The 27838-nt window shown below is 31.1% G+C and overlaps 1 protein-coding gene across 4 annotated transcripts; it reads right to left on the bottom strand.

The window, feature by feature from the left end:
- Positions 1 to 1523: 1523 nt before the first annotated feature.
- On the bottom strand, positions 1524 to 24799 carry LOC134685574 (tetraspanin-11-like). 4 transcript variants are annotated; one of them, XM_063545388.1, is made up of 10 exons: positions 24654 to 24799; positions 17146 to 17196; positions 14089 to 14165; positions 13160 to 13378; positions 11701 to 11775; positions 9557 to 9646; positions 8984 to 9052; positions 6338 to 6439; positions 3816 to 3899; positions 1524 to 2858 (listed from the first exon to the last, which is right to left on the bottom strand). In XM_063545388.1, exons 3-10 carry the CDS (start codon positions 14152 to 14154, stop codon positions 2793 to 2795), a joined length of 771 nt encoding a protein of 256 aa, XP_063401458.1. In that variant the 5' UTR covers positions 14155 to 14165; positions 17146 to 17196; positions 24654 to 24799; the 3' UTR covers positions 1524 to 2792. The 4 variants fall into 4 exon arrangements, with proteins under 4 accessions (XP_063401458.1, XP_063401459.1, XP_063401457.1 ...); XM_063545389.1 differs by lacking the exon at positions 24654 to 24799 and adding an exon at positions 22255 to 22423 and having other exon boundaries at positions 17146 to 17195; XM_063545387.1 differs by lacking the exon at positions 24654 to 24799 and adding an exon at positions 22258 to 22423.
- Between the last annotated feature and the right edge of the window lie 3039 nt (positions 24800 to 27838).

Genomic DNA, 27838 nt, shown 5'->3' with positions numbered 1-27838 from the left:
GTTGACAGAAAGATCAAGATAACTTTTTAAGTTGGTGTACTTCCTTCTTGAATTAGAGGAGATGTATCAACATTTAAGCAGTACATACCTACGTATGAAATGTATAATTCAACATACTAGTTACTATAGAGCTTTGTCATTGTAAATTCTTTTTGGATAGGGCTAAGTAAGGGTCCAATGACTTATTTTATCCCCTCATTTAACTATATGGTTGTCCTCACGAACTGATTGTACAATATAATTGCCCGTGTTCCAAAAAACAAACAGACCTTGTTCTTTTATCGTAGAGCCATTCCCCTGTTCTCGAAAATAAACTCTGAGTTTCTTGCAAGAAGCGGGACATGCTTAGCAATAGAGTTTAATTGGGTCCGTGTTGATCAAGTTTTGGTGGTTTAATATGTTACACTGTCAATGCCATATTTTATTTTGTCAACATGTAAGAAATTGTTTCGCTGTTTCTTTTTGCCTTGACAAATCTTTGCCAGTTTTATAATCTTTTAAAAAAATTCGTACTAATGATTCTTTTTAAATTTCGTCTATGACCATGAATAAGGGATTTGTTTTATCTAACTAGATTAGTAAATCCCCGTCGCATGTTATGTGCGCCTGAATAAAGACATGAAAATGTTAATACTGATTACGGCCTTCACACGGAGGAAATTATGCTTCGCCTTCATATTTGATTCCTTTTAAGACGATCAGAGATCGCTGGGGTTTGTTTTTGGATTTTTTTATCTGATTTTTCTTGTTTTTTTCACCATAAAGAAAATGAGTTGATCTTTGTTTTTTCTTTTTATATTTAAAAATGCATACCATTTTACTATGTTGGAAAGTTATATCATTCTCAATGAAATAAATTTTAAGCATAAAATCTCTTAGTGATGAATAGTATTATTTTCAATTTTTACTTTTGAGACGACCCTTCACATCATACCTGTCGTAGTTATCCCTAACTGTAGGTGTAGACAATTGTTACTTTTTAAAACTAAAAACAAACAAAAATCAGTGTTTAAAACTAACGCAGGAACTTATTGATAAATTGATTGCTGTGTATTTAACATCATAAAGAATTAAGTTTTAAGTTTTTAGTTTTCTATGTTGTGTTAAGTATACTAATATTTTTCTGTTTGTCGTTTATTTCTTAGCCATGGTGTTGTCAAATTATTTTCGATTCATGAGTTTAAGTGTCCCTCTTGTATATTTTGCCCCTCTCTTATAACTAAGAGGAAAGCCTTTATTTGTTCAAAAACTTAAAATTTGCGACTTTTTGAGAATAATAATCGTACAACAGTGTCACGATTAAAGTTCAAGCCATGATGAGTCAATTGTTACCCACTCATTTAAACCGTCATGCTTATGAAAATATTGTCCCCATATAAGCAGGACGTTTCAATAATCAGAGTCGTAAAGCTTTCAACAAATAAGAAAGAATAACTTGTTTCCATGGTACATTATATGTCTGACATGAGATCACATTATTTGTTTTCAAATTTCAACGTCAAATTTTGCATAAATCAAGATCATTTAACACCGTATTGCAAACATTTATTGAAAATAAATCAGAGCCTTCACTTGCATATCAAACCTGATAACTATCTGAATATCGTTTGATGAAAATGATATATGTACATGTATATGAAAAATGCTGCAAAAAAATATTATTCAAAGCAAACAAATGTGCTGCATGTCCTTAACAAATCTATAAAATTGCTTCAAAGCAGTAAAACAAATATCCTTCTTCAGACTGTTTTTAGATTAAGAAATATCTTTACAAAATTATGAAGGAACAAAAGCCAATATAAATACCAGTTATGGTGTCTAATAAAAAATCTAATTGTTTTACGAACTAATTCCAGACATGGTCGATGCATTTATTTTGAGAATTGATAGTTTGTGGATCATAAAAATTGATGTCTGACTGTAGTAAGTGTTTGAAGCCAAATAAAGTACGGAATAGGCAAATTATATAACAAATTCACACAAAAAAAAGGTCTTGTTCAAACAAGTAGACCTTTTGATATAATTTTCGATTAGATATATTTACAACTTTTTAGAGTCTGCTGATTTTATAACTTATTATAATGTAAACGCACTTGTTTATTGTTAACACCATATGGTTGTTTTATACTTTTTAGTACGCGGGGCTCTCATCTGCGTATAACCTGCATATCTTATCATTAACAAAACTAAACTAAAATTCAACTTATATCATGTTGATACAACATATGATTATAATGGGCATTGTGTGTATAGATAGGTTGACCAAAATCAATATAAAGATATCTTTTTAACTAAAACCTAATAGTGATATTTATCTTGGAAAATAATCCATGGCTGTACTGTATAGATTACATGTACTTTTGATACTAACCAAAAGCATTGTGAATCATTTTAAATAGACAATCGAGTTCTCACCAACACTTCTAAATTTAACACAAGACACCTGCCTTCTATTGTTATTACACAATTATGAGTATTTCGTTTTGTTTCAATAATAAAGGTATATAATGTACTACATGATGATCGATGAACAATGCTTGTTGCATATCAATATTCCATAAGTATGTTGATATTTTGTTCTCATATATAATCAAACGATTAATATAGTATGTCTTGCACAAATCGATTTTCTTCATATATAGTATTCTATAATACCATTTGCATAGCATCAATTGTTTGTTGCATATGATATCGTTGTACAAAATTTCGGCCCAATGTTAATTGCAGCAAACGTCAAAGAAAATTCCTCACAATAGAAATAAACTGAACTGTGAACACACTGTTAACATTTATTATTCCCAGTCATAATATTCTGTCCGGTTCCGACACAAAATTGACGCAAATATTATTCCAAGGATCTGTAAAATGTAAGAAAATTTAAAGAATTAAAATATATTTATACTAAGGTCGGAATATTTTACATCCCATGAACATTGGAAAAAGAGCTTAAACTACATGAATACACTATAGTGACAGTTTGTTTATGTTAAAAATATCATGACAAATATAGATAAAACTTTAATGCTAAATTTTTCAGTGCATAGCATATTTTATCCAATGGATAGCAACTTCGAATTCCAGGTCATATGATTTTGAGTTCATATATTGTTAATTAAGGAAAGACAGTAATATTTTTTTCTATCTATGAAGAAATAACATAAAAAATGTGGTGCAAACTAAATAACGCGCGAAGCGGGTTATTTAACAGTGTGCACCACATTTTTTATGTTATCTCGAATAAATAGAAAAAATATTACAGTCATTTCTTATAAATTAATTCTAGATTCCATTTAACCGTAGAAAACCATGAAAAAACGTTGATGACGTCACAGTCACATGACTAAATTATGTATATGGGCTGATAACAAAATAACGTCAGCAATTCAAAAGACGCGTTACATCCAAAATTAAATTATACGCATTTAACTTAATACACGGAGTCAATCTGTATCGGTACAAATGATGTTCATGACTTTTTTGTAACAGATTTTACAGGGATATTGCATAGTCCCAGTCATGATAAAAGACGTGTATAAAATATTATTATTAAAAAAAAACAAGAGATTATTGGTCATCAATTCAAATCTATTTTGTAACACATATTCATAGAATGAATAATTTTTCAACATGTTAAGATTCACATTATAACCATGATAATATTGTACAATTTGGTGTGGGTTTTTAATGAAGCCCTTTTGATTTATCAACGATCCCATACATTTGCTTTTTCCAATGGTAATACCTAATATTTATTTGTTTCATCTTTAAAGAGATGAAATTTCTTTTTTGCTTTACATAATATATGTCAAACCTACCCCAAAGCATGCTATACCGCCAGCTACTCCTACCAACACAGCGCTATTTGTAATAAACCAATCAAGTATCACCGTATGACAACCCTATAAAAGTAATACAACATTTGTTACAGTATATTTGGATTGGGTTATACATCAATTGGTCGAAAAGACTATAATTTCGTTCATACTGGATTTGTATGCACTTATGTTGACGTTTCATATTTCATGCTAATTTTGCTTCTCGTGAAAAAAAAAAGACAAGGCAGGGTAAAGGAAACAATTATTTATCTTAATAGCATTAACCATAAATCATAATCATAATTACTTTTTTTTTTTAAACAATTAAATCATCTTTATTGCACTAAATGCTGTTTAACAATTTACCTAGCTTACAGCATTAGGCTAAATCATAATTACATTTCATAATGGTTAATAGAATGTCTAGTGACGATATGCATTCTATGTCCGACTAACAAACATATGTCAGTTGTTTTGTTGATTTTGTGTTTACATTGTGTCATGATTCGGATTTGTTTGTTCAGTGTATAGATATAGGAAGATGTGGTGTGAGTGCCAATGAGACAACTCTCCATCCAAATAACAATTTAAAAATTAAACCATTATAGGTTAAAGTACGGCCTTCAACACGGAGCCTTGGCTCACACCGAACAACAAGCTATAAAGGGCCCCAAAATTACTAGTGTAAAACCATTCAAACGGGAAAACCAACGGTCTCATGTTCACTTGTTTGTTTCCTTTAGTTAACTTAAACCATTTCAATTGATATTTTACAGTGTCTTTCTATTCTGTGACGTTACACTATTGTTTCAGGGTAGGGTTGATACCTGTTGGAGCACTTAGACCCGATGTGTTTGTTAACACCTGTCCTTGATCGGGAACCTGGTGTTCAGTGGTTGTCGTTTGTTGATGTGGTTCATAAATGATTCTCGTTTCTCGTAGTTTTATTTATATATATTTCTGTTCTGTGTGAGCCAAGGCTCTGTGTTGAAGACTGAAGTTTGACCTATAATGACTTACTTTTATTAAAATGACTTAGATGAGAGTTGTCTCATTGGTACTCATACCACATCTTCTTATATCTATATATGGCATCTACGGTATCTTCAAAGTCGATATCAGCATTGCCATTATGCTACACTATTGATTCAGCAAACAAATGCATAAAAATACGTTTAAGTCTATGTGTAAGACGGAAAAAGGCACAGTTGACGAATGATGAAATAATAATATCATCGTTTGAACGATCTTCACTGTAAAGAGTTAATTCTACTATACAAAGGTAAATAACTCGAATACATTTAAATATATGAAATAAGAAATAGTTTGTCAAAAGAAGATTTTATATATTTAGAAACAATCAAATTAAGTTGTGTCAATATTTCAAGGTTTTTTGTTTTTTAATGGTAATCAGTGCTTTACTTGTGAAAGTTTTGAATAATGGACTTCTGCATTATGCACCAATGTAAACAAAGTACATTCGATATCATTTGTTTTATCGCTATTAACCAATATTACATTGTCTTGATGGAAGAGCAAGTGTCATGTGATGGAACGATTTGTTATCTCCCTTAATTAGCATTAGAAAGGAAATTTGACTATCCGTTGGAATTTTTCGCCCCTCTTTTATGATAAGACATAACTAATATTTCTAAATCATTATGATATTCCATTAGGAAGACAAAATGAAATGTCTCTTGGACAGGAATGTTATCTTTGTACATTCATTTATGATTTTTCTATTGGCCAATTGGTATATTCGTTTTCGAGAAAACGGTTAAGATGATTTATTATTAATATTAATTAATATCCAAAAACGAATTAATCGATTATTGTCATTATCGAGCTGTTAAACAGTTTAATGATATAAATACCGAACACCATAGCAATTAAAACGAAAAATCCCTCCTCAAATGGCAAAAAGCTCAAACACATCAAACGAATAGATAACAACTGTCAAATTCCTGACTTGGTACAAGTATTTTCTTATTTAGAAAATGGTGGATTAAAACTGGTATTAAAACTAGCTAAACCTCTCACTTATTTGACAGCCGCATATAATTTATTATGTTGACAATGTGTGGAAATACTCGACTTTCACTACAGTGTTGATCATTGATTTAAACCTTACGATGCTTACTTACATTGAAATAATATAGATTCTGATTCGTATAAGATTATTCGTATAAAATTCCTATAATTAGCAAGGAATATCATGTTTAAATTAGACACGTCCACATTCTGTAAAATATATTATTCATTCCTTTTTCGATAACCAATCAAAAGATTACAAACGTTATGTTGTGAATTGCACATTCATCTAATACTTTGTTTAATTTCCACGTGAAACTGGTCTATAAGAACGCTTGTATTGATACTCAAACAACAGACCAAGCCTCAAAACTGATACTTTACACTTTAACTCATCTTGACCGAAGACAAAATAATAGTATCGTAAAATCCATATAATAAATTAAAAAAAGAGGTATTAGCTAAAGAGTCCATTTACAACTTTTGTATACCTCACTATATAGTTGAGATGGAAATTCAACTCGCAGTTCAGCTTCCTTCTGACATTTTGCGATATTGGATTTACAACAACTCTCTGGAACTACCCATGAACTCTGAAAAAGAAATAGATACCCTATTATGATTCTAAAGACATAAATTGAAAACCATTTAAGTGCGGGTTTTTTTAATTTGTATTGGCAACCTACTCTTTTCTGTATATAGAATCAATGTATACATGGAAATACGTAAACACAAACATTACAAACACGACAGGTGCCACAAATGGCGCATTAATTTCTTACTCTATTATAGAGGACCCAAGATCACTCTCCACTTTTTAAAAGGGGTATATAGTGCTTTGTTGACTTTTGTGTATTTATTCATTTTTACCAGTTGTGTTGTCTGTGGTAAATGATTATAACTACTACAATATTGAAGAGATACATATTTTCCGAGTAATTAACTATTCATTAACAAAACCGTGTTTGCTTTCTTTATCTTAGTTCAAGTTTTCTCTGTGCGCTATGTTATAATCTCTGTTGAAGCAATACAATTGGCGAGGATCATTCTACAACAATGAGTCATACAGCTAATAGATTTTTAGTACATAACAATTAAAAACATCTTAAGGAGATACTTTATACGAACTGTTTAGCCTACTGTCTCGATACTTTGTATTTGTAGATATTTACATTATTATAGATTTTGAAACTATCAGTTTCTTTCTATTTTTTTAATTTATCTTAGCGTCTCGTGTTAAATAAAATAAAAAAAATTCTTAACAATTGCTTTTTCATGTTTTTCAAAATATATATCCATCGTTGATATATTGGAACATCAGTAAACTGTTATTGCCTTTAATTCAAGAATAATATATCGCCAATGATTTCAGTTTGGTTTTTTCCTTTTATTTCAAAAGAGCTATATTTTATGTCAATGACTCTTTAAAATTCTGTTTAAAAGTACGATAACTTTTGGTTAATTGTATATCCTGGAATGAATAATTATGCAGTAGAATGATAAAATATAAAAGTTTATTCTTTAAATTTTACAAAAGGACTTGCATGTTAGCTAATGGAGAACCCTTGGTATCATATATATATATATGTTGTGTACAAGTTATCATTTTGTACAAATTATAATTTGTATTTTGACTTTGTACAAATTATAATTTGTACAAAACGTGGCTGTACAAATTATAATTTGTACAAAATTTGACCAAAATTCACTTATAACTTGTACAACAATTTTGAATACAAATTTTGGTAAAAAAATCCAATGATTTACACGATAAAATTGTAATTAACTGACCACACACTAAACCTTATTAACATAATACACCGTTTATACACAACTACAAAAGGCAGGTTGATCTTTGAAAGTTTTGAGAGAAAAGGAAAGCTAACAAATATGATTTTTTTCAAATTTTTAATACATAAACGTCTTTTTCTTTAAAAAAAAATATCATTCTGCTTGATTAGTTCTTATAATTATTTTGAGAAGTTTTTTTATTCAGAATTTTTGCGAACAATTATATTTGTAAAATTTCATATTTTATTTCGTGAACGATCATGTACAGCGTTTTGATGATCGTGAAAAGGATCTCAAAAGATTTGTTGCCACTTATTCGTTATTTCTAAAAGTCCATGAAAACAATCAAATCTTTCTTTAAGCAAGTGATAATTTATATTTGTAATTGGTACATCAAAAGATTGGATTTACATGACTTATTCCGTTTCACTTTTGTTTGTGAAATGAATGATGGTTCAATGCCATTGGGTCTGATGATTTTATAATACTACACCAGCTAGTTTTCTTATAAAATAAAAGTCTGTCTGTCTGGTCTGCATAAATTTTATTTTGATTTTAAAGTTTAGATTGGCTCAACTGATTTCCGTAAAGTGTTATGCACAGTCATAAAAAAAGATCCTTGTTGAAAAAAAACATTGAAAAAAAACGGCAAAAGAACAACTGACATATTCCTGACTTAAGCATAGTCATATTCCTAACCAAATGGGGTGAATAATCTTCTGGGATATGTATTTTGTCTAAAAGTCTGACTAAAGCAGTAAAATACACATTTTTATTCACATTAACGGTTCCTGAGCTTCAACGCTCGCTATATGAAACAGTTAAAATAGGTCGTTATCGATTTTAGAGTCAAAAGATGGTTTGCAATACCTGATAAAGAAAAGACATAATAATGATTCAAATGCAGAACTTAACATTTTGGCAGGCTATGTTTCCTTACAACTGCATACCAATATTTTTTTTCTCGCAATTTCAAAAGGTTCTTTGGTTTTTATTGCAGGACCGTACGCGTTATTATTCAAAAATAAGACAAAAATTGTTGGTTTGGTCTTCTAGTATGTAGCCACTTAAACAATTCGAAGAGATAAAATGTGTTGTGTGTTATGCTATGCCATAAACAGTTATGTAATTAAAACAGATTTGTAAGTTTCATGGTGATTGATAAGTTAAAAAATAAGTGACGTACTATTTTACGCCTTCATCATAGCTTTCAAGACTTTTAAATTACTTGTTTGGACTTTGTCATTGCTTCTGTCATATTAAAGTCGTTCATCTGCACTGAACCGCATTCAAATAATCATATTTACTCTGCAAAGATTGTGGTTTTACAATGTAAATAACGTTACCTCTTGTCCTGTTCTGAATTGAATACTTTCTTCGTATTCTGAATAATTCCTTGATCCACAACACTGGAACTGCAATACAAAATGTTTTGTTTTATATTTTGGCGTTTCACAGATGAATGTACTTGCAAAGAATACAGAAAAAGAAATAACGTCATCAATGTTGATGCATAAACTATACAACATGACACGTTTTGAATGCAAAACTAACTGTAATTACTTTATGAGTATGTGCAAGATAAAATGTTGTTGGATAATTTATCAAAACAAATCCATTACCTGCATTTGGGTATTGTGTGAATTGGTTTTACCATTACTTGTAACACAAGTATAAATAATATATAACAGTTAGTTTCTTTTTATCAAAATATTCTGATCAACTTTTGCAAAGTTAAACTTAGCTGGATTTTGCTATATCTTTTTATAGGTCTTTTTAGGTTATGTTGTTCTTACTCGTACAATTTTCTTCACATTTTTATTTTGAATGTTCACCAGACAGCGCATAGGATGCAACTAATTTAAAACTAATCACTTTTCTGATAAATACATATTGTAGTTGATTGCAATAACGAGTACCTGTTTCTGTATGTAATCCATTGAAGAATTATTATCTATCGTATAATTTCTCACTTCTGATAATAAGTGAGTATGGAACATATCTTCAAGCTGAAATATCAAAATTAGTTATAAAACTTAATTAATATATGTATACCTGTTTCATCATTTTGTTATGTTCATGTAATTATATAACGTAATAAATAAGACATATCATGATATATAATTAATATACAATTTAGTTTTATTTGATCTTAGTCATAATAGTAACAACCAATAAACAAAATATATCACAGAAATGTAAGGTATAATTGATTGTTATCATCAACCACTTTTCATCAAAGTACTCTAGGCAATTTATCGTTCCACATTATTTTTTTTTGTTTGTTTGTTGCTTTTTTTATAATAAGAGGTTAACATGCAATTCAGAATGTCGCTTTCCCTCAGTTTTAGTTTGTTATCCCGATTTTGTTTTTTGTCCATAGATTTATGAGTTTTGAACAGCGGTATACTGCTGTTGCCTTTATTTCCAGAATCCTGTGTTCTTAATATTTTTTACACATTTTTTAGGGTTGTCCAGTTGACCAATCTCGAGTTGATTTTTATGAATTACCTATACCGGTTAACCCAAGGTCAATCGGTATAATGCCGTCTTTGAACAATTAATTCTTTCTGTGAGATAAAAATTGTGACACACTAGGGCATGTATGGGGAATTGCAGATATGAAACTAGTAAGCATTCTTTTCAATGGACTTTCTTTAGTTTATATGTTCTAATGCTAGTTTGTCCTAATTTCTGTCATTCGTATAGGTACCCTTGTTATGGTCAAAAGTCATGTATACATTTATAATCGCTTAATTGGTATGCACAAATTATTTAAAATCTACATCGTCATAAGACATGTATTTTAAAGAAGAGAATAGTTAGACAAGGGCATTAACTTAACGTTTCTTCTAACTTGCATCGGAGTCCTGTATTTTGGACAAATAGTTAGCCAGACAAACGTCTTTTGTGTTAACATGATTAAGCTCTGAAAATCTTATTCAAGAAGAGCATTGAGGAATTTAAAAAACGGAGAGTACAACAAACAACATATACCACTTATATCAAATCCTCCGCAAAACAAAAACAAAAAACAAACAAATAAACATATAACTTATAAAATACAATGGATATATCATGAATTGTTACATACACATAATGTTCATACGTTCCCAGTGTTATGTGTGAACAAACTTCCTCTCTCTAAGACCGTATTGCGTACAATCGAAACACACAATAAAATACAGTGTGGCTTCCAACTAAATTAACCAAGGTAATAACAAACGACGCACAATTGGAACTTAGTTGAGCTTAAAATCCTTTTTCTCAAAAAATGCACCTACTATCAAACTTATTGAATAGTCAAATGTAAGTATCATGAAAATTAAAAAGTGTATTTTAATCTCTTGAGTTAAATGCAGAATGTCAGTTAGTTTGCCTTTTCTAATATTTCTTTATTGATTAACACGTGTTTAACTACATTTTCAATGTGAAAAATATCAGTTTGTTCCGATAACCAATCAAATACGACCATTACGTCAAATAAACCAAAGAATCTATTCTCATTTATTTTAAGATAAATACTTATTACGTCAGTGACTTGAGATAACACGTCACTATGGTTCAAATTGCTTGTCAAAAGAGTGGGAAATGATATTTCCTTGAGATCTAATCTAATAATTACTTAAACTTTATTGCAATGTCTAACCTTAAGATAGCAGGCAATACACATTAAAAACGCTTTACAAAAAAAACGCTTTACTATAATATTAAGCTGTATTATGGAATGATAACAGAGGAGTAAATAGCAAACGAAAAGATGCCCTCTAAAGCCTCTGAAAACTTTAAGAACATGATTTCTAACCATAAACAAATATACCCATAGCCTAAAATGTCTTGACACAAATACAATAGAGTTCCTGATATTTCCTATTATATTTCTAGTGTTTCATTATATATGTGAATTGTATCGTTCTACTTATTAAGATAAAGAAGGTGGTGCTCAAGAATTTAGTCTAACCTCGTCAAGTGGTTGTCAATACTGATGTTACTGAATCGTTGTTGAAATATTCAAAATACCAAAAAAAACGTATATTTGGAAAAACAACATATTGTTACTTACATCTGCTCTCTGAATAGCTAAATAAATCCCTGCTGCTAATTCTGCTAATATCACAATAATTAAACATGTAATATACTGAAACAGAAAAATAAAGGATTTGTTTAATGCAGACGTAAATTTGGAAACAGAATTGGTAATCGTTAGAAGGGCTGAATATAATTCAAATCAAATAATGTTACTGACATTAACAAAATACCAACTACAAAAACAAACAAAAATCTTATATACATAGAAACGTGTGTTATTCTAATTCTCTATTTGCTGATTTGCTGGAAGGATTTAAACACATAATGTACATGGGAAGTCACACTATGGTATTAAAACAGCTGCATGAGCTGTCTTCGCGCAAATTTAGTTGTTTCTCTGTCATATTTCATTATCCTAAGGGACTTCTACAGTTTTCTTTCAAATGTATATTAAACAAATAAGAATTCCCCGAATGCCTTTTTGCTTTTTTGACGTAATATAATCCCTGTTGGGTTTTTTTTTGTTTTTTTTTTTTGGGGGGGAGGGGACGAGTGCATGCGAGAGTCTCGCTTGCGTGTGTTTGAGTGTTTGTGTCGGTACATGATGTATGTCCTGAAAACTGTTATTTCCGCTTTTTTTTTATTAATGTGTTAGTGGAAGATAAATGATATTTTTTACACATAAAAAAAGAAAAAACTAATTTAAACAAATTCTTTCTCATAAACGCGTCAAATATATATAAAAATATGTTAACAGCTGACACCTTTCAGCTTATGACGTCATTAGTGGTTACTAACTGAATCAGTTTTGCGATCAGACACCTTTTTATCTAATAAGCTAGACAGTGAATATTGAAGTAAAATTTAGTGGTAGATTAAGATCAATGCCGATTAAGTATTAACAGTTGATTAAGATGTACTTTTCGGTTAGAATTTGTTTCTATCTACCAATTTTCAGATTGAAATAAAATTACAAACTTAGAGATACGTCATTGAACTGAATACACTGCAAATTCGCTGCAATAGATTCTAATGCACCGTTCACCTATTTACACTGGTTTCAAGAGGAGGCTTATGTAACTCATAGAATCTGTAGAAGCCTCTATACTTTGCTGTCACAATAGTTGTCCATTGAAAAGGTGATAAAGGTTACACTTTCTTGTCGTGTTTGAATTTCTTTGGTTTCTGGTTCAGCAATAAATTGGTTTTAACAAATATCTATAAGAAGATTGTCATCAACGAAAGGTTTCAAATCAATTTTAAAAGTTGTTGTAGATATTAAGTTGTCCAAATTTAATAACTAGAACGAACTTTTTAAAATGTATATTTTTTATTTGATTACAAAAAAGTACTACCTATGAGGCGGACCGACGACAATCTTTTAGTATAGACGTGATCAGATTTTAAACACGGTGATGATGATGATAATGAAAAGGAGTAGGGGATGAGCTGGATTGGGAGGAGGAAACACGTTCACTTATAATTCTACTTACCACTCCAAGCATACAAAAGCTCTCTCTAATGGCACCACAGCAACCACAGAAACCAGTTAGAAATATAAATCCACCAGCTGCTATTAACGCATAAGCAGCAGGATAAATAACGTCAGATGGTAGATCTAACTCTAACTGTACAGTATCTTCAAGTTTCTTATATATGTCATTGTCAAAACGTAACCATAGTCCTATTCCTAATAATCCTCCACCGCATACCTTTAAAAAACAATGTGTTTTATGAAATTATTTTTAAAAAACCCAATAATAACAATACTGATATTTTATTCAATCAAATATCAAGCATATATGTTTTACAGTACACAATATAAGATACAGAAAGACAACATACTAACACAAACTTGATAAAATAGAGCATTTGGTGAGTATAATATCTTTTGTGTATGGAAAAAAATGCTGAGATTTTATCAGGAATAACCAATGAAGCTCTAACGCTAGTTTCTAATGGGGCCCCTTCATGTAAACTGCTTGTTCTGATTGATAAAATTGAATATTCAAATGAATGATTTCTTGCCATTATTTTTGCGACTACATCTGCTCTAGGCATATATTGATCATTGTTGATTGTAATGAATAGTCCTGGTTATCATACCTTTATTAAAAAAAAATTTGCGTTTGTCAGTAAACACAGAGAACAAAAATAGTTATAAAAAACTATATGTAAATTAAGTTAACACTAAAGGGGTTCTGCGAGTAAAGCTAACAAAATAATATCCATGTCCAAATCCGTGTAGACAGACAGTAAGTCAATCTTATTCGCGACACACACTGTTGTGATGTGGAAAAATAGTACCAAGTATCTATAATATCCTTTTATGTATCTCATCTTCATGACTTTTTGATAACTTTTATCTTGAAAGTTAATTTTCTGTTTGTTGTTGCAATAGATGCATACTGATTAAACTTACCCAAAATAAGAAATTAAAAACAATAAGGAGATATCTGGAGCATTTCGCACAATTTCCCTCTGCCATGTTGGGTGTATCTGAAAATTGAAAAAAAATGAATTATTGAGTTTCTTTGACTTTAAGATATTTTTGAAGTAATAATCTATTCCATACGTATGCAAATAGTGTTATGATTTCTTGATACTGTATAGTACAGATTTAAAGTACAACATAAATGAAAAGATTGTTACGACAAAATACATTTTAAACTGATTGAACGTAAATTATATGTATACAAAAACAAGTGATCCACGTGTTATTTTGTCGTGCAATATTGCAGTGTCTATATTTATCTGGAAGCTGTAGGTGGTAAAATTACGGAAATTATAATAAAAATAACTATATGCATTTGTCTGCAGGTAGCTAATGTAAAACTCATTAAAAGATGGTTATTTATCTACGCAGTAACGTATTTGTAGCAAGATGGCTAAGAATATTATATGAAATGAGAAAACCAGACACATCTTCTGTCTAGTATATATAAAGGAGTGCATGTAAAGCAGGTTCATAACCGTCGTCGAATGTTCGGTTGGCTGTATTGAAATAACCCGAAATTTAACAGTTGCTTCTTGTAATATTTTTCGAACATTAATTCTTCTACTATTAGTGAAAACACATGAATTTTGTTCCTCCTAACAGTGACATATCTATGCAGCTATGAGTAATAAGTTGATCTGTTTCATTTGCATGAACGGCAAAATTCGAAAACAATAATGAAATGACCAGCTGATGAATTTTTTCACCTTGAGGCTAATTCCTTGAATAGAGTTTGGTAACCTATAAGTTTAGTACCAGACTTTAGACTGTCGGAATATTTTGTGATTAAACTTTAAATTTCCAACATGCTCCTTTAGTAGACCTCAAACACTATTTTGTCATTAAATCCCGGTTACAAACATGCCATTGTCATGATTGCATGTGATTGTCATTGTTCGCATAACTGCCGAGGAACGAAAATCAACACATATGGGGAATCAGTATACTGACAGTTATTCGTAAACATTTCACTTGTTTCATAATTGTAGATGTTGAAAAAGAGCACATTGATAAGAAAGGCAAGTATATTGTTGCAGATCTTGTGCTGATATTTGATTCATAGAAATTTACCAACTACAATCTTTCCAAAAAGCTTGTCTGATCATGAGTTTAGAAACAGATGTGCGTATTCATCAGTAGATGTTCGCACGAGCTCTGATCTCATTTTAGATTTTCTGCTAAGTTGGGCTTAATTTTATTTTAGGTGGAGGTTTTTTATTACAACGAAAATTAAAATTATGTTTTATTACTTGGTATTTTCGGGAAAATGCCGACACGAAGTCATGAATAACTTTTAAAAAGACAGTTGTTTTCCTGTCGTGGCGTTGGCTGATATACCCAAACGTTTGGCTATGTCAGGTTGGTGTTTGTTTGTTTTTTTACTTTTCAGCTATTCGATATACTTTGGAGTTAAGTATTTTTGTACACCTCTGTTTATAATGTTTGATATTGTCTTCATTACAACAATGTTTTCTGCGGAAATTCATCGTCAGAATTTATTGCTTTCCTTCTTATCTAAAATTCAACATGAACAACGGTGTTCTGATTGGATAAGACAATATTTTGTATAGTAAAGTTGGTATGTTTCGTAAATGCACATCAGTAAGAGGATTTCACACCAGTAAACAAGGTAATAGAAATCAAACGACCAAAATACATGTTCTAGACCCTAATTGTTGTTCTTGTTGATTAGAAGAATTTAGATGCGAGAAGTTCGCTACGGATTTAAATAATCTCGAATAAGTCATCTGAAAGACAACGTACTATGAAAACCCTATATAAAACTATGTAACAAGATCACATGCCCTATATAGAACTAAAGACATCGGAAGAACTAGGATTTATTGAAATATTCAGGTTTTATAACTGGAAATAAATCATGATCGTTTTCTTAATTCGCAAATCATTATTACAGATATATCATATTTGTTAAAGCTTTAAGTCATGTAGTGATCGCAGATTTCATACACAAATATAATATGTTTCAATATATACGCAATGGTACAATGTGATGCATCACCCAACTTGTAAACATCTGTTCATACATTTTAACTTAAAAATAGTATACGAAAGTAAATATAACTGTTCATTTTTTATTCAAATATTGGTAATATTCCCAATTAAATTACGTTGCTGGGAACAAATTTCTGTCTGTGGACATTTTAAACATGCAAAAGTTTTAAATGATTGTTAAGGTACTTGATGTTTAAGTATGTTTGTCTACCGAGTATGAGTCTGATCTACCACTTGTATCATTTATGTAAGGTGTATACATGGTGAAAGACTGATGAAAGCAATCGCACGCAGTGGTGTTTTGTGTGTCTATTTTGGTGCATATGTAACACGATGATCAAAAGAAGTAATTACTCTCCAACCAGCAAATTAATAATGCTGAATGACAGACAAAATGCTTAATTGCATACCTTAATTTCATGTATTTTGCTACACATAAACATACTATTTCCTGTGCTATTTAATAATATTTACTTTTGCTTCTTCGATTCTCGAATTCAACTCCCAAGTGTAAGAAATGAATGTTTAGCTAAATCATCCGTTTAATTGATAGCTTCGAGTTGCTATTAGCAAACCCGATTTACAAGATTCCATATATATAAAATTGTCATGACGTCAGCAATAGAACGGTATTATCATTATACCATTACTAATATCATATGTTTTTATTGTTTAAAAAAACATCGGCAAATAACAGATAATTGTTCATTTACTATTTAAAAGCCATTACAAGAAGAAAAATCGACAAAAAAACAAAAATTACATTGTTTCAATTGTTCTTTTTCAATAAATAAAATCTGTTTTGACAACGGTAATTAGTTACAGATACCGACCAAAAAATTCGGTCGATTTACAACCCCACCCCTCTTTTCAATTATTCCCGGATCCGTCACTGGTATTTATAATTGTAATACATGTTTTGGTATAAGCAAGAGCCAATTGAAAGATGTCTATAAATATTGTACTTACATGCACTTTAGTCCTATAGCAGATTTAAAGATTCCATAAATGAACATATACCTGTGGGAAAAAAATACAAATATGATTGTTTTATATTGTATATCAGCTGCCCCCAGTTCTTAATTGTGTATGACCAACAGTGATGCCAGGATAACTTAAGGTTCTTGTGATAATTATGTTTCCTTGTTTACACATTAGCAGCATGGATTACTACATAAAACTTCCCGTCTTGTGTATAAGAAATGTCATTGTCTCTTGAAAACCTGTCAATATTCACACCTATCAACGTCATGTAAACAAATCAGTTGTACGGTAAAACCATCTCTCGGTTAAGCAATGATATGCCTGCTTCCGCATAATTCGCAGACGTTCTAGAATTAAATAAATTCTATAGAAATTTGCAGACATTTCATTGCAGACAGACAGCAATATTGTCTGTATAAGGATACTTTTCTGGGTCATTTGATAATGTAGAGTGTCACCCTATTACCGGCTAGCACTACAACATGTATTCCCTATTGCCATTAGATACACTATTCAGACAAAACTGATTTTGGTACAAGAAGATATTGTTTTTGCTTTTCCCTTTGCCATTTAAATCCAATGGACTTTGCCATTGGAAATCGTAAGTGTTGATCTGTTTTGCATATGTACATAGTTCTATTGCATCTGCCTTTCGATAGCCGGTAATATGGTGTTAGTTTAAAAGATTTTGTTTTATATTTCCTCAAATGAAAGTCATTTTGTCAGATTTAAGTCTAAACAGATTGAATTTTGCATTTCGTAGTTTATATATATATATATATATATACATATATAAGAAAAAATAAAGCCTTAGGACATAAGGACAAGATGTTTATCTATCAATGTCTAAGTGTGTGTACATTGATTTATTATTGTGTATCTAATTAATATAATGAAAACAATGCACACCTACAATATAACCATGCGGTCAATTATCAATCATCTTGATTAAAACAAGACTGAATAGATGGCTACAGACTACTTGTACATTGCTAAGGTTTTTGTTCTCATTTTTTTACAACCGCTTTGTCCTTACGCGAGCAACCATTTGACTTCAAGGGGGAATGGTTTTTGTGTCCGAGTCAGATTTTTTTTTAGTTTATCCACGATATATCAATCAAATTTTTATCTTTTTGAAAATTTAAACTTTGTACGGGGAAAATCTAAAGTCTGATTTTTTTTCATGTGCTTGACCACAATATCTATCATCTAATAGGGAATTAGAATGTTATTTTACGAAAAAACATACCTCCCCCTTTTTGTAAGTTTACTGGTAGTTTTTTTTACCAAATTCAATTATGACGAAAGAACATTTAGAGGTATAACCACAATACAGCCTACACCCTCTGGCCTCAGAAGAGACCGAATAGCACAAGATATATAGCATACAAATGTGAAGATTCACGAGGAGTCAGTATTGGTCCGAAGTAAATTTTATGTCTATTCTAAAAACACAAAAAATCACCTTTAAGAAATTTAGATACCAATACATAATTAATAGATTAGAGAGTCTAAAACTGGACAACCAAAACCGAGAGATACGTTTTCCCTGAGGCAGTACATAATTACGGGAAACCAAATTAAATGTTTTACCAAAGTTTTAACTATCAATCCAATCACTAATAGCAGATATTTCTTAACAAGTAATTTCCAAGTTTGAACGGGCGTATGACATTTGCGCCGATTTTGAAAATATTCATTCTTTCATTTGCGCCGATTTCATTTTTTCATTTGCGCCGATTTTATAATTGCTCCTAATTAGATTTACAGGTAAGTTAATACTTGTACAGGTACTGTACTATACCATTGGTACAATCTGGTTATAAATGTTGTTCAGTTATGTTAATTTTGATTCATATTGTTCTGGAACTTCGTTGTAACACGATGGACATATTGCACACTGAAACGGGCCGATGAGTCAAGTATTTAATCATCGACGGCCATACATACCGGAATGTCAGTGTCCTGAAACATAACAACATATCTTACCAATGTACCATAAAATCGTGTAAAGCCAAAGTCACCACGGATTCTATTGTCAAAACACAGAACGAGCATAACTATGTGGCAGATGTCCGACAGACAGAGGCTAAAGAACTACGGGTACGGTCAAGGAAAAGTCTGGAGATGTATCTTGTAGGCCTTCTTCTACCTCCCCGTGGTGAGCAGGGGACATCAGTTATTTACATGTTATGATTGATAATTCATTAAATTTGTACAAGTGGCTAACGGAAGAGGTCTATAATGAATGAAAAATAACATTACTTGGATGGAGAGTTCTCTCATTAGCACTCATACCACATCTTCTTATATCTGTTCACCTGTAATTTACCTGTAAAAAAAATCGGCGCAAATGAAAATAAAAATCGGCGCAAATGAAAGAAAAAATCGGCGCAAATGAAATGCAGATCGGCGCAAATGCAAAACGCCGGTTTGAACATACATAAAAAGTTCTTGAGAGCGAATTGACAGCTTTATTTTATGTTTTTCGTTCATTTTTTTTATTATATAAATAAGGCCGTTAGTTTAGTTTTCTCGTTTGAATTGTTTTGCATTGTCATATCTGGGCCTTTTATAGCTGGTATGGGCTTTGCTCATTGTTGAAGGCCGTACAGAGACCTACAGTTGTTATTGTCTGTGCCATTTTGGTCTCTTGTGGTCAGTTGACCCATTGGCAATCATACCACCTATTCTGTTTTATAAGCATTCAAACTTTGTTTAGGTACCACACTTCATATTTTACGTAGCACCAAAACCTTGTTGAGGGACCACATTTTATAATTTAAACTAAGCATTAAAGTCTTGTATAATGATGACACAATATATTTAATAAACATCCGTCTTAACGTTGTTAAGGGATCATACATTATGTTTTATTAAGCATTTAAATCTTGCTTAGGGATCACATTGTATGTTTTACTAAGCACTTAAATGTTTAAACCTTGCTTATGGATCACACTTAATGTATAACTATGCATTTTAGATCTTGCTTAGGGATTACATAAAACTATGTCTAATTATGCATTTTAATCTGTCTTAGGGATCACACTTTATGTCCAATGATGCATTTGAACCTTGCTTAGGGATCACACTTTATGTTTTATTAACATTTTTGAATGTTTAAACCGTGCTTAGGGACCACGCTTAATGTCTAACTATGCATTTTAAATCTTGCTTAAGGATCACACTTTATGTCTAACTTTACATTTTAATTCTTGCTTATGGACCACACTTTATGTCTAACTATGCATTTTAATTCTTGCTTAAGGATCACACTTTATGTCTAACTATGCATTCAAATCAGCTTATGGAACACACTTTATGTTACTAAGCATCCAAACCTTGTTTGTAGGAATCGAACGAATACACATAGTCGATTTACTTCTGTGAAGTCCGTACTTCATGCGGTGCTTGATTTATCATGGATGGGTCGGAGAATTTTCGAATATGAAAATTAGAATATGTGGTATGATTGCCAATGAGACAAATCTTCACCAGAGACCAAATGACGTAGAATTAAGTAAAAGTATATTTGTTTCTATGAAGACATATTTTTTTCTAAGGGATGTTCGTTCTCAAACATGTTTATATGCCTTTATCTTGTACCATGAACAATAAACATGGGGTGTAAGTTGTTATGAACTTGGATAACCTTGTTTGTTGGTAGGAGGTGCATGGTTAAGACAAGCATATATATCATCAAATGACATGTCTCTAATATTTCTATGTATCTATATGGTATGTGACAATGTAATAAACAATACACATTTGTATTAATTAGACATTTATACTTAATATAGTATCATGGACCTTGACATTTTTTGTCGATATACTAATGGAATTAATAATATGAGTTCCTTTACAGCTCAAGTCACCATTGTATGTAATCTCTGGTATAACTGATATTTAATTGGTTTGAAGGAATAAAACATGAGACTTATCATAGCAACAAGAAATTTGTCTTTATGTCCAAAGTCAGCCCGTAAAAACTTTTATCTTTAATAGATCTTTTTCACAAGTACAGTATATATTTGTTAGATAAAATCATTTCTGTCAACCAAACAGATCTGTAAACATCTGTCTTGTGTCGTATCGTAACGTTGCTCTGCTGTGTTTAATGTATAGAATGCACGATGAGGAATGTGTATACCAAACAGTCAATATGCTTTAATTCTTTTCATTCATTAAAATTTTCTATCCAAAAATACATGAAATATTCTAGCTGCTATAATTGGTAGAATGGAAAGGTTGCAAAATAGATTTGTTGAGAATTTTAGTTAAATGCCAGTAGTACTGAAATAGATTGCTTTCCGTTTGATATTTACAAAACAAAAACTTTCTGACTGTAAAATGCATTTACTCTGACAATGAGAGGTGTATTATCAAAAGCGGAAAATTACAAGGGCACTTACAACAATAAAAACTAATAGTCTGAGCAAACATTCTCAACCATATGCATTTATTGCTTAATTGCAAACAGTTAAAGCAATCAACGTTTATCAAATATTTTCATTAAAAGTTGCACTTTGTTGCAACTATAAACACACTAACATAATTATGTCCAACTACTTATAAAAAAAGAAGATGTGGTATGATTGCCAATGAGACAACTATCCACAAAAGACCAAAATGACACAGACATTAACAACTATAGGTCACCGTACGGCCTTCAACAAGTCTATAATATTTTGATTAAATTACATTGTGTCCAGAAGCTGACCATATTACCATGTCCAAGAAAAAATATTCGAGATAGCATATGAGATATAACACATAAAACAGCCTTCAGTTCAAATACATCGTTTTTGTATTATCTGGAATTTTGTCATCTGTTTTATGTCAAAAATATATGCAAGTGTTTACTTTCATATCCAAAGTTACGTAACTTTTCACAGTTTGTAAAGACATACTTTTTGTAGATCAATCCAGAAAACAGACAGTTTGGTTTTTTTCTCACAAAGATACTTTCTGTACTGCTAAATAGCTTTTGATACTGCACATGCTTCAGAACTAATCAGTTTTGATAAGTTACAATCTATAGATTTAATTCGAGGCAAAATTAAATATTTAGACATATATCGCAATTTTATAACTTACCTAAGAGCCTAGTTTTGACTACATTATGTAGGAAGTATATTCCAGTTAAGAATAAATTTGAAGGTAGCCTCTGTAGAAATTAACACGATCACTGCCAACTGTTGTGTGTACAATACATAGATAGAAATGATACATATCAGTTCGGTGAGGTGCCGTGCTGAGGAGGGTTATCAGCTGAATCGTCTGATAATTTGGAATTTAAGGAGGAAAACTGTAACATATGTATCTTCTTATAATAAACACGTCTTATTTGTGAAAATAACGGAATATGACTTCAAAAATTGTTAATTTCAATAGAGTTGCATTTAAATAAATCGAATTTTCCAAAATAAAGTAATGACGAAATATCGAACACATGGAAGGAGTAAACTACTGCAAATCTAATCATTTAATGTTTCTTTAATGACGTTTGTAATTATATAGTAATTTCAATGCCCTCAAGTTGCCTCTAGAAAAATATTCTTAATATTACTCATTGGTGATATTTTATCCTCCGATAAATGTCATGAGGATCATTAAGGATGTTCTTCTCCCTTCTCTTAGACGATAGAAGTGAGAATGTTTACAAATAAAACGTGGAATGTATCGGAAAGTTAATTATTGGAGGAAAGGAAATGAATTAGAGATGGTTTAATTGTGTTATGCAATAGATTACCTACTTACAATCGGATTCTTGAGATTGCTTATCAATAACACTTCAAAGATAGTCTATCCAATCATAAGAGGCAGTTATGATACAGTTGTATACAATATAGAGTATATTTAGATGAATAGACACAGTTTTCAACGTCAACCTAAACAATATTCAAATATTTTTCAATTTCTGATTCTGCATGTTTAAGTATACATGCATTAAGTATGCATTTAAGAAACTCGAAGCCATCACATCATACATAAGCGTAAATAAAGGGGTTCTGAATAAATATGTATCAAAGAGCGATATGTAGATATGATTATTACATTTGTACAGTCTAATCTGTAGAGCACATGTTGTAGTTTGGAGATTATGTTCGTATTCCAGTCATATGATATCCCAGGGATGACTTATAATCATAGATAATTATATGATTATATATCTATAACAGATCGTACTCTGTCACGGAATAGAAGTTCCTTCGTGATAGAAGTTTCTCCATAATGTAAGTTTCAAAAGGAAAAAAATATTCTGGAAATATAATTTCCCTAGAAATAAATATTACGGTACAGAATAAGTTGAAACCAATATGTAAATGTTCATTTTTTTTTAACTTGAAGTAATATACGAATAGGAACTCTCCATTTATATCCGCGGTCAGAATTAAAGATAATGTAATCCTTAATTATTCGGACGTACGTACATACCACAGAAAGACGAAGACAACCATTTCGCATTTATTTTCTGATGTGACATTTCCCATATTTTTTAATCTGTACAACTGGTTCGATGTGTTATTATTTATAAGGTAATGGAAACTTACAGGGTGAAATTGATGGACATACATATCTTCTATATCGCAAGGCTTTCTCGAAAAATGAATATTTTATCAAAACAGTTTTTAACGTGCATGCCTTTCTTATACAGATCAAAACAATTTGATAACGTATGATTGAATGCATATATTAAAACAAAACAAATACTGACAAAGAGTGCAAATTTCTGTTCGAATGCGCCTTCAACGGCAATGCAACACAAGTTTTTCAACAATTAAATCAAATTTTTTTTTTTTCGAATTGGTAATTCCTGTCAAATGAAGGTTGATACAGTTTCCATTGATGTAGAATATTAGCTGAATATGTAATAGGTTTGCGCAAGATTTGGTTTCGTATGTAGTGTTTTGTAAACTGTCGATTGTCTTTTCGTCGTTTTTCAATTTTTGTATAAATCATGACGGTCTCTTTTCAATGGCGGGTCAAGCCATTTTAAAAAGGGGGATCCCAACCCAGGATAAAGGGGGAGGGGGGTTCCAGCTATATAACCCCATTAAAAAAGGGGGTTCCAACCCCGGACCCCCCTGGATCCGCAAATGCTTTTCGACTTCACCCTTTAATATCTGTTCGCATCTGATTTGTATAAGGCTGGTTAACTTTTTTTAAGGTAGATCCATATATTTTTTCTCCAATACTCCCATATATATATATATATATAGATAGATACATGACATAAATACATGAACTACGCACTCAAGTGTTCAATCACAACATACTTAAATTCTCGGGACACGAAAATAATTTATTTTTTTCATACGAAGTGATCGTGCTTCGTTCTACTCTTAAATACTCTCCCGTAAGGCTATTGATTTTGATGTATTTACGGTAGACTCTTGTTCTTTATCGTTATGACGCTCCCTGCAGATTCTCGCATATTTATTTCTGAATTTCCATATTTGTTTGTCTATTTTATTAATTTATTTGCTTACCTTTATACTAGACAAGCTAACACCTTTATATCCTACATTCTGTACTCTAAGAACCTTTGTTAGACCTGTAAATATCTTACTAGATCTTAATTAGTTGTAAGTCACTGATGATGTACGACGATAAAAATGTCCAGGTAATGAGATAAGTATGTCACCTAAGGGCCGTCACCTCTCATGACAATTTTAATAAATTAAACAACTTAACGAATTACACCTTCGACCAGTTATGCATATTACAACTATGATTTTAAAGCAATAGGCGCAATTTTGGAAATTCAGCTGCTTTTTTTTTTTAAATTAAAAAAAACGAGTAGCAATATGAATTATACTTCATACGTATAAATACATCATCAGCTGTTCTCCACAATAATTATCTTAAGTTCCTGTTTTGATACATTGTACGAATAATGTTTGAAACTATTACTTCTTTTTGTCCATAAATTGCAGACTGATTTAACTTCTTTAAATATTTCTTAAAAGTGCAAGACACATATATCTAATTAACTTTATTGTATTCAAAATTGCTAAATTGAAAACACAATTTAATTTGTAAACTGGCGCTTCATGTGCATTCACTGGCGAGGTAACAGTTAGTTCAATAGTATTTACATTAACAGAAGAACGACAAAAACACAAGTAAAACACTATTAAACTAAAATTGAATTTAGGACTCCTCACATTTTGTCTAAACTAAACTCTTATTAGAAACAGAAATCCTAATTCCTATGTTAATTCTGATTATGAAGCTCACAAATAAAATTAAAAATTCATGTTATCTGTTAGTCCGTGCATGGAAGGTGCGGTGCTTTAACACGGCTGACACTCGGTTAACCGAGAGATTGGTCGGTTAATCTATATTGAGTTTGCGGCTATATCGGCGGTGGGTCTGTTAATAGGGTTGGCTAAAGTCTGTTAATCAGGTGTTATCGAGAACATCATTGACAGGTCAACATGTTTCATTGTATAACTTTTTAAATATATGTTTATCATAAAAAAATATTTATGTCTAACAAAACAATTCAATGTACCGAACCCAGTGGTGTAATTATTATTTTTCTAGCTTCGATGTACGATCTATAAAATGAAAAGGCGTGTTACTCATCAATAAATTTATACACATTTTACACACACAAAAAGTACACAAAATGACACGTTGGTTGAATTTACTTGCATGCAATATTTTGAACATCGAAAAAAGACAGGCATTATGTTTGTTAACCAAATTGATATCATTGTGTGAAAAATCTACACGAAAATCTGTATTTTGGTGACGTTAATCAATTTTTGTTTAAAACCTAGTCTGTTAATGGGTCGGATGTATAAAACCCGGTCTGTTAATTGGTCTGTTGAGAGTTGTGAATGGCAATAATAGTATAATTTTATTGCTATATGGGATGTTATCGTATCAAATGGATAGGCTCAAGACGAACGGCTAAAATATACGGAAACAACACATGCGCAATGAAACATAAAATATACGGAAACAACACATGAGCATTGAATGAAACATAAAATATATGGAAACAACACATTAGCAATGAACAATTTAGACAATGAACATTGAAAATTGATAAAAATGGTTTCAAAAAGCGTAATATTAAAGTAATATTAATTTCATCCAAGAATGGTCGCATATATCATGTGATTCTGTTTCGTTGTGATGAATGACACCAATATGTCATCCACGTTGGTTACTAGTTTATAAATCAGAGATAAACGTCGTAATGTAACTAAACCATCAGTAAGTAAAATAAATTGGGATGCTAAAATATAAAGAATATAGAAAGAATAATCAGTAAAATAAATAAAATGTAGAGAAAAGTAACATAGAAATTTAAAGAATACAAAAATATTCCAACAATCCGGACCTTCATGATATACACGAGAATCTGGATGGAGACGCAGAATATAGAATAATGGATAAGGACAGTAGAGAGTGATACATTGCTAGAAATAAAGAGAAAAATAATAATTGTTTAAGAATACAGACTTGAAACACCCCTGTGTGTTGTAACAGTAATGGATTGCCGCGGATGTACTCATATTGGTGACACATGCTAGACGTTTACATGCGGACAACTGCAGTTCTCCTCTGCACTTATGTAGAAAGGAACTAAACGGAATAAAATGAATTAAAATTAAAAATAACCAAATGTAGCTGGATTCGCATCTTTCCATTTACTTCTTTAAAATGATGTTGTAAATTTAGTCTGATTGAAAAGGTTAATAATAGATTCATACCTATTCCAGCGGGCAAACTATATCACGCTATATTGAAGTGACACACCCTTTAATAAAATGCAAAGAAAGTCAAAATAAATAAAAAAAGATACTGTTGCACCGTATTGTCATTTTTTTTTACTCAAGAACATCTAATTCTTAACTTTTTCACTAAAACGTGGTACTATTAACGTGATATTCACAATTATGAAATATTTACTAATGTCAACTATTTTTTAGAAGCAAAGTGTCATTTTGTGTCCTTTAAATGATATCTAAAATTGTTTGTTTCGCCTTTCATTTTTAAAAATTGCTATGCTTATAAGCATAAATACTACATACTTGCACGACGCCTTTTAGTTTTACTGAAAACTGCACGAACTACGAAATGTTTTAACAGGGGGAAAATGTTCTATCGACATCATTTTGTCAGACACTTTTCTTTTTTTGATTTGGTTCTCATAATATGCCAAAAATCTGTATCTTTTATAGAGTTTAACATTAAGTTGTGCGTTTTACTCTTAACAGACGTATAACCAACCCGATTAACAGACCCATCGCCCATATAGCCGCATACTCAATAAAGATTAACTGACCAATCTCTCGGTTAGCCGAGTGTCGGCCGTGTTTAAGAGGCTCGAGGGTACACAAATCCTTTTTACCTTTTTCATTGTTTGAAGATCGTTTCATTCTTCTGAAATTTGATATCATTTCATCAACTTTAACTAATTGAATGAACAATCTATTTCTTCGAACGTTGTTGCAGTTAAGCTTTTGTGTGATGGCTTCCGTCATTTATATTGTTTCACTCTTTGTGAGGATAAGACTTTATACCGTATAGCGGGTTATTTTCGTGGGTGTAAAATTTCGCGATTTTCATTAAATTAGGTACAAGAAATATTTTGGCGGTTACAATTTTTGGTGGATTTAATACCTTTGTATGTACATTCATTAAATTGGCGGAA

Source organism: Mytilus trossulus, chromosome 9 (genome assembly GCF_036588685.1).
Source record: "Mytilus trossulus isolate FHL-02 chromosome 9, PNRI_Mtr1.1.1.hap1, whole genome shotgun sequence".
NCBI classification, from domain to species: domain Eukaryota; kingdom Metazoa; phylum Mollusca; class Bivalvia; order Mytilida; family Mytilidae; genus Mytilus; species Mytilus trossulus.
This window is presented reverse-complemented; position numbering and strand designations above follow the sequence as displayed.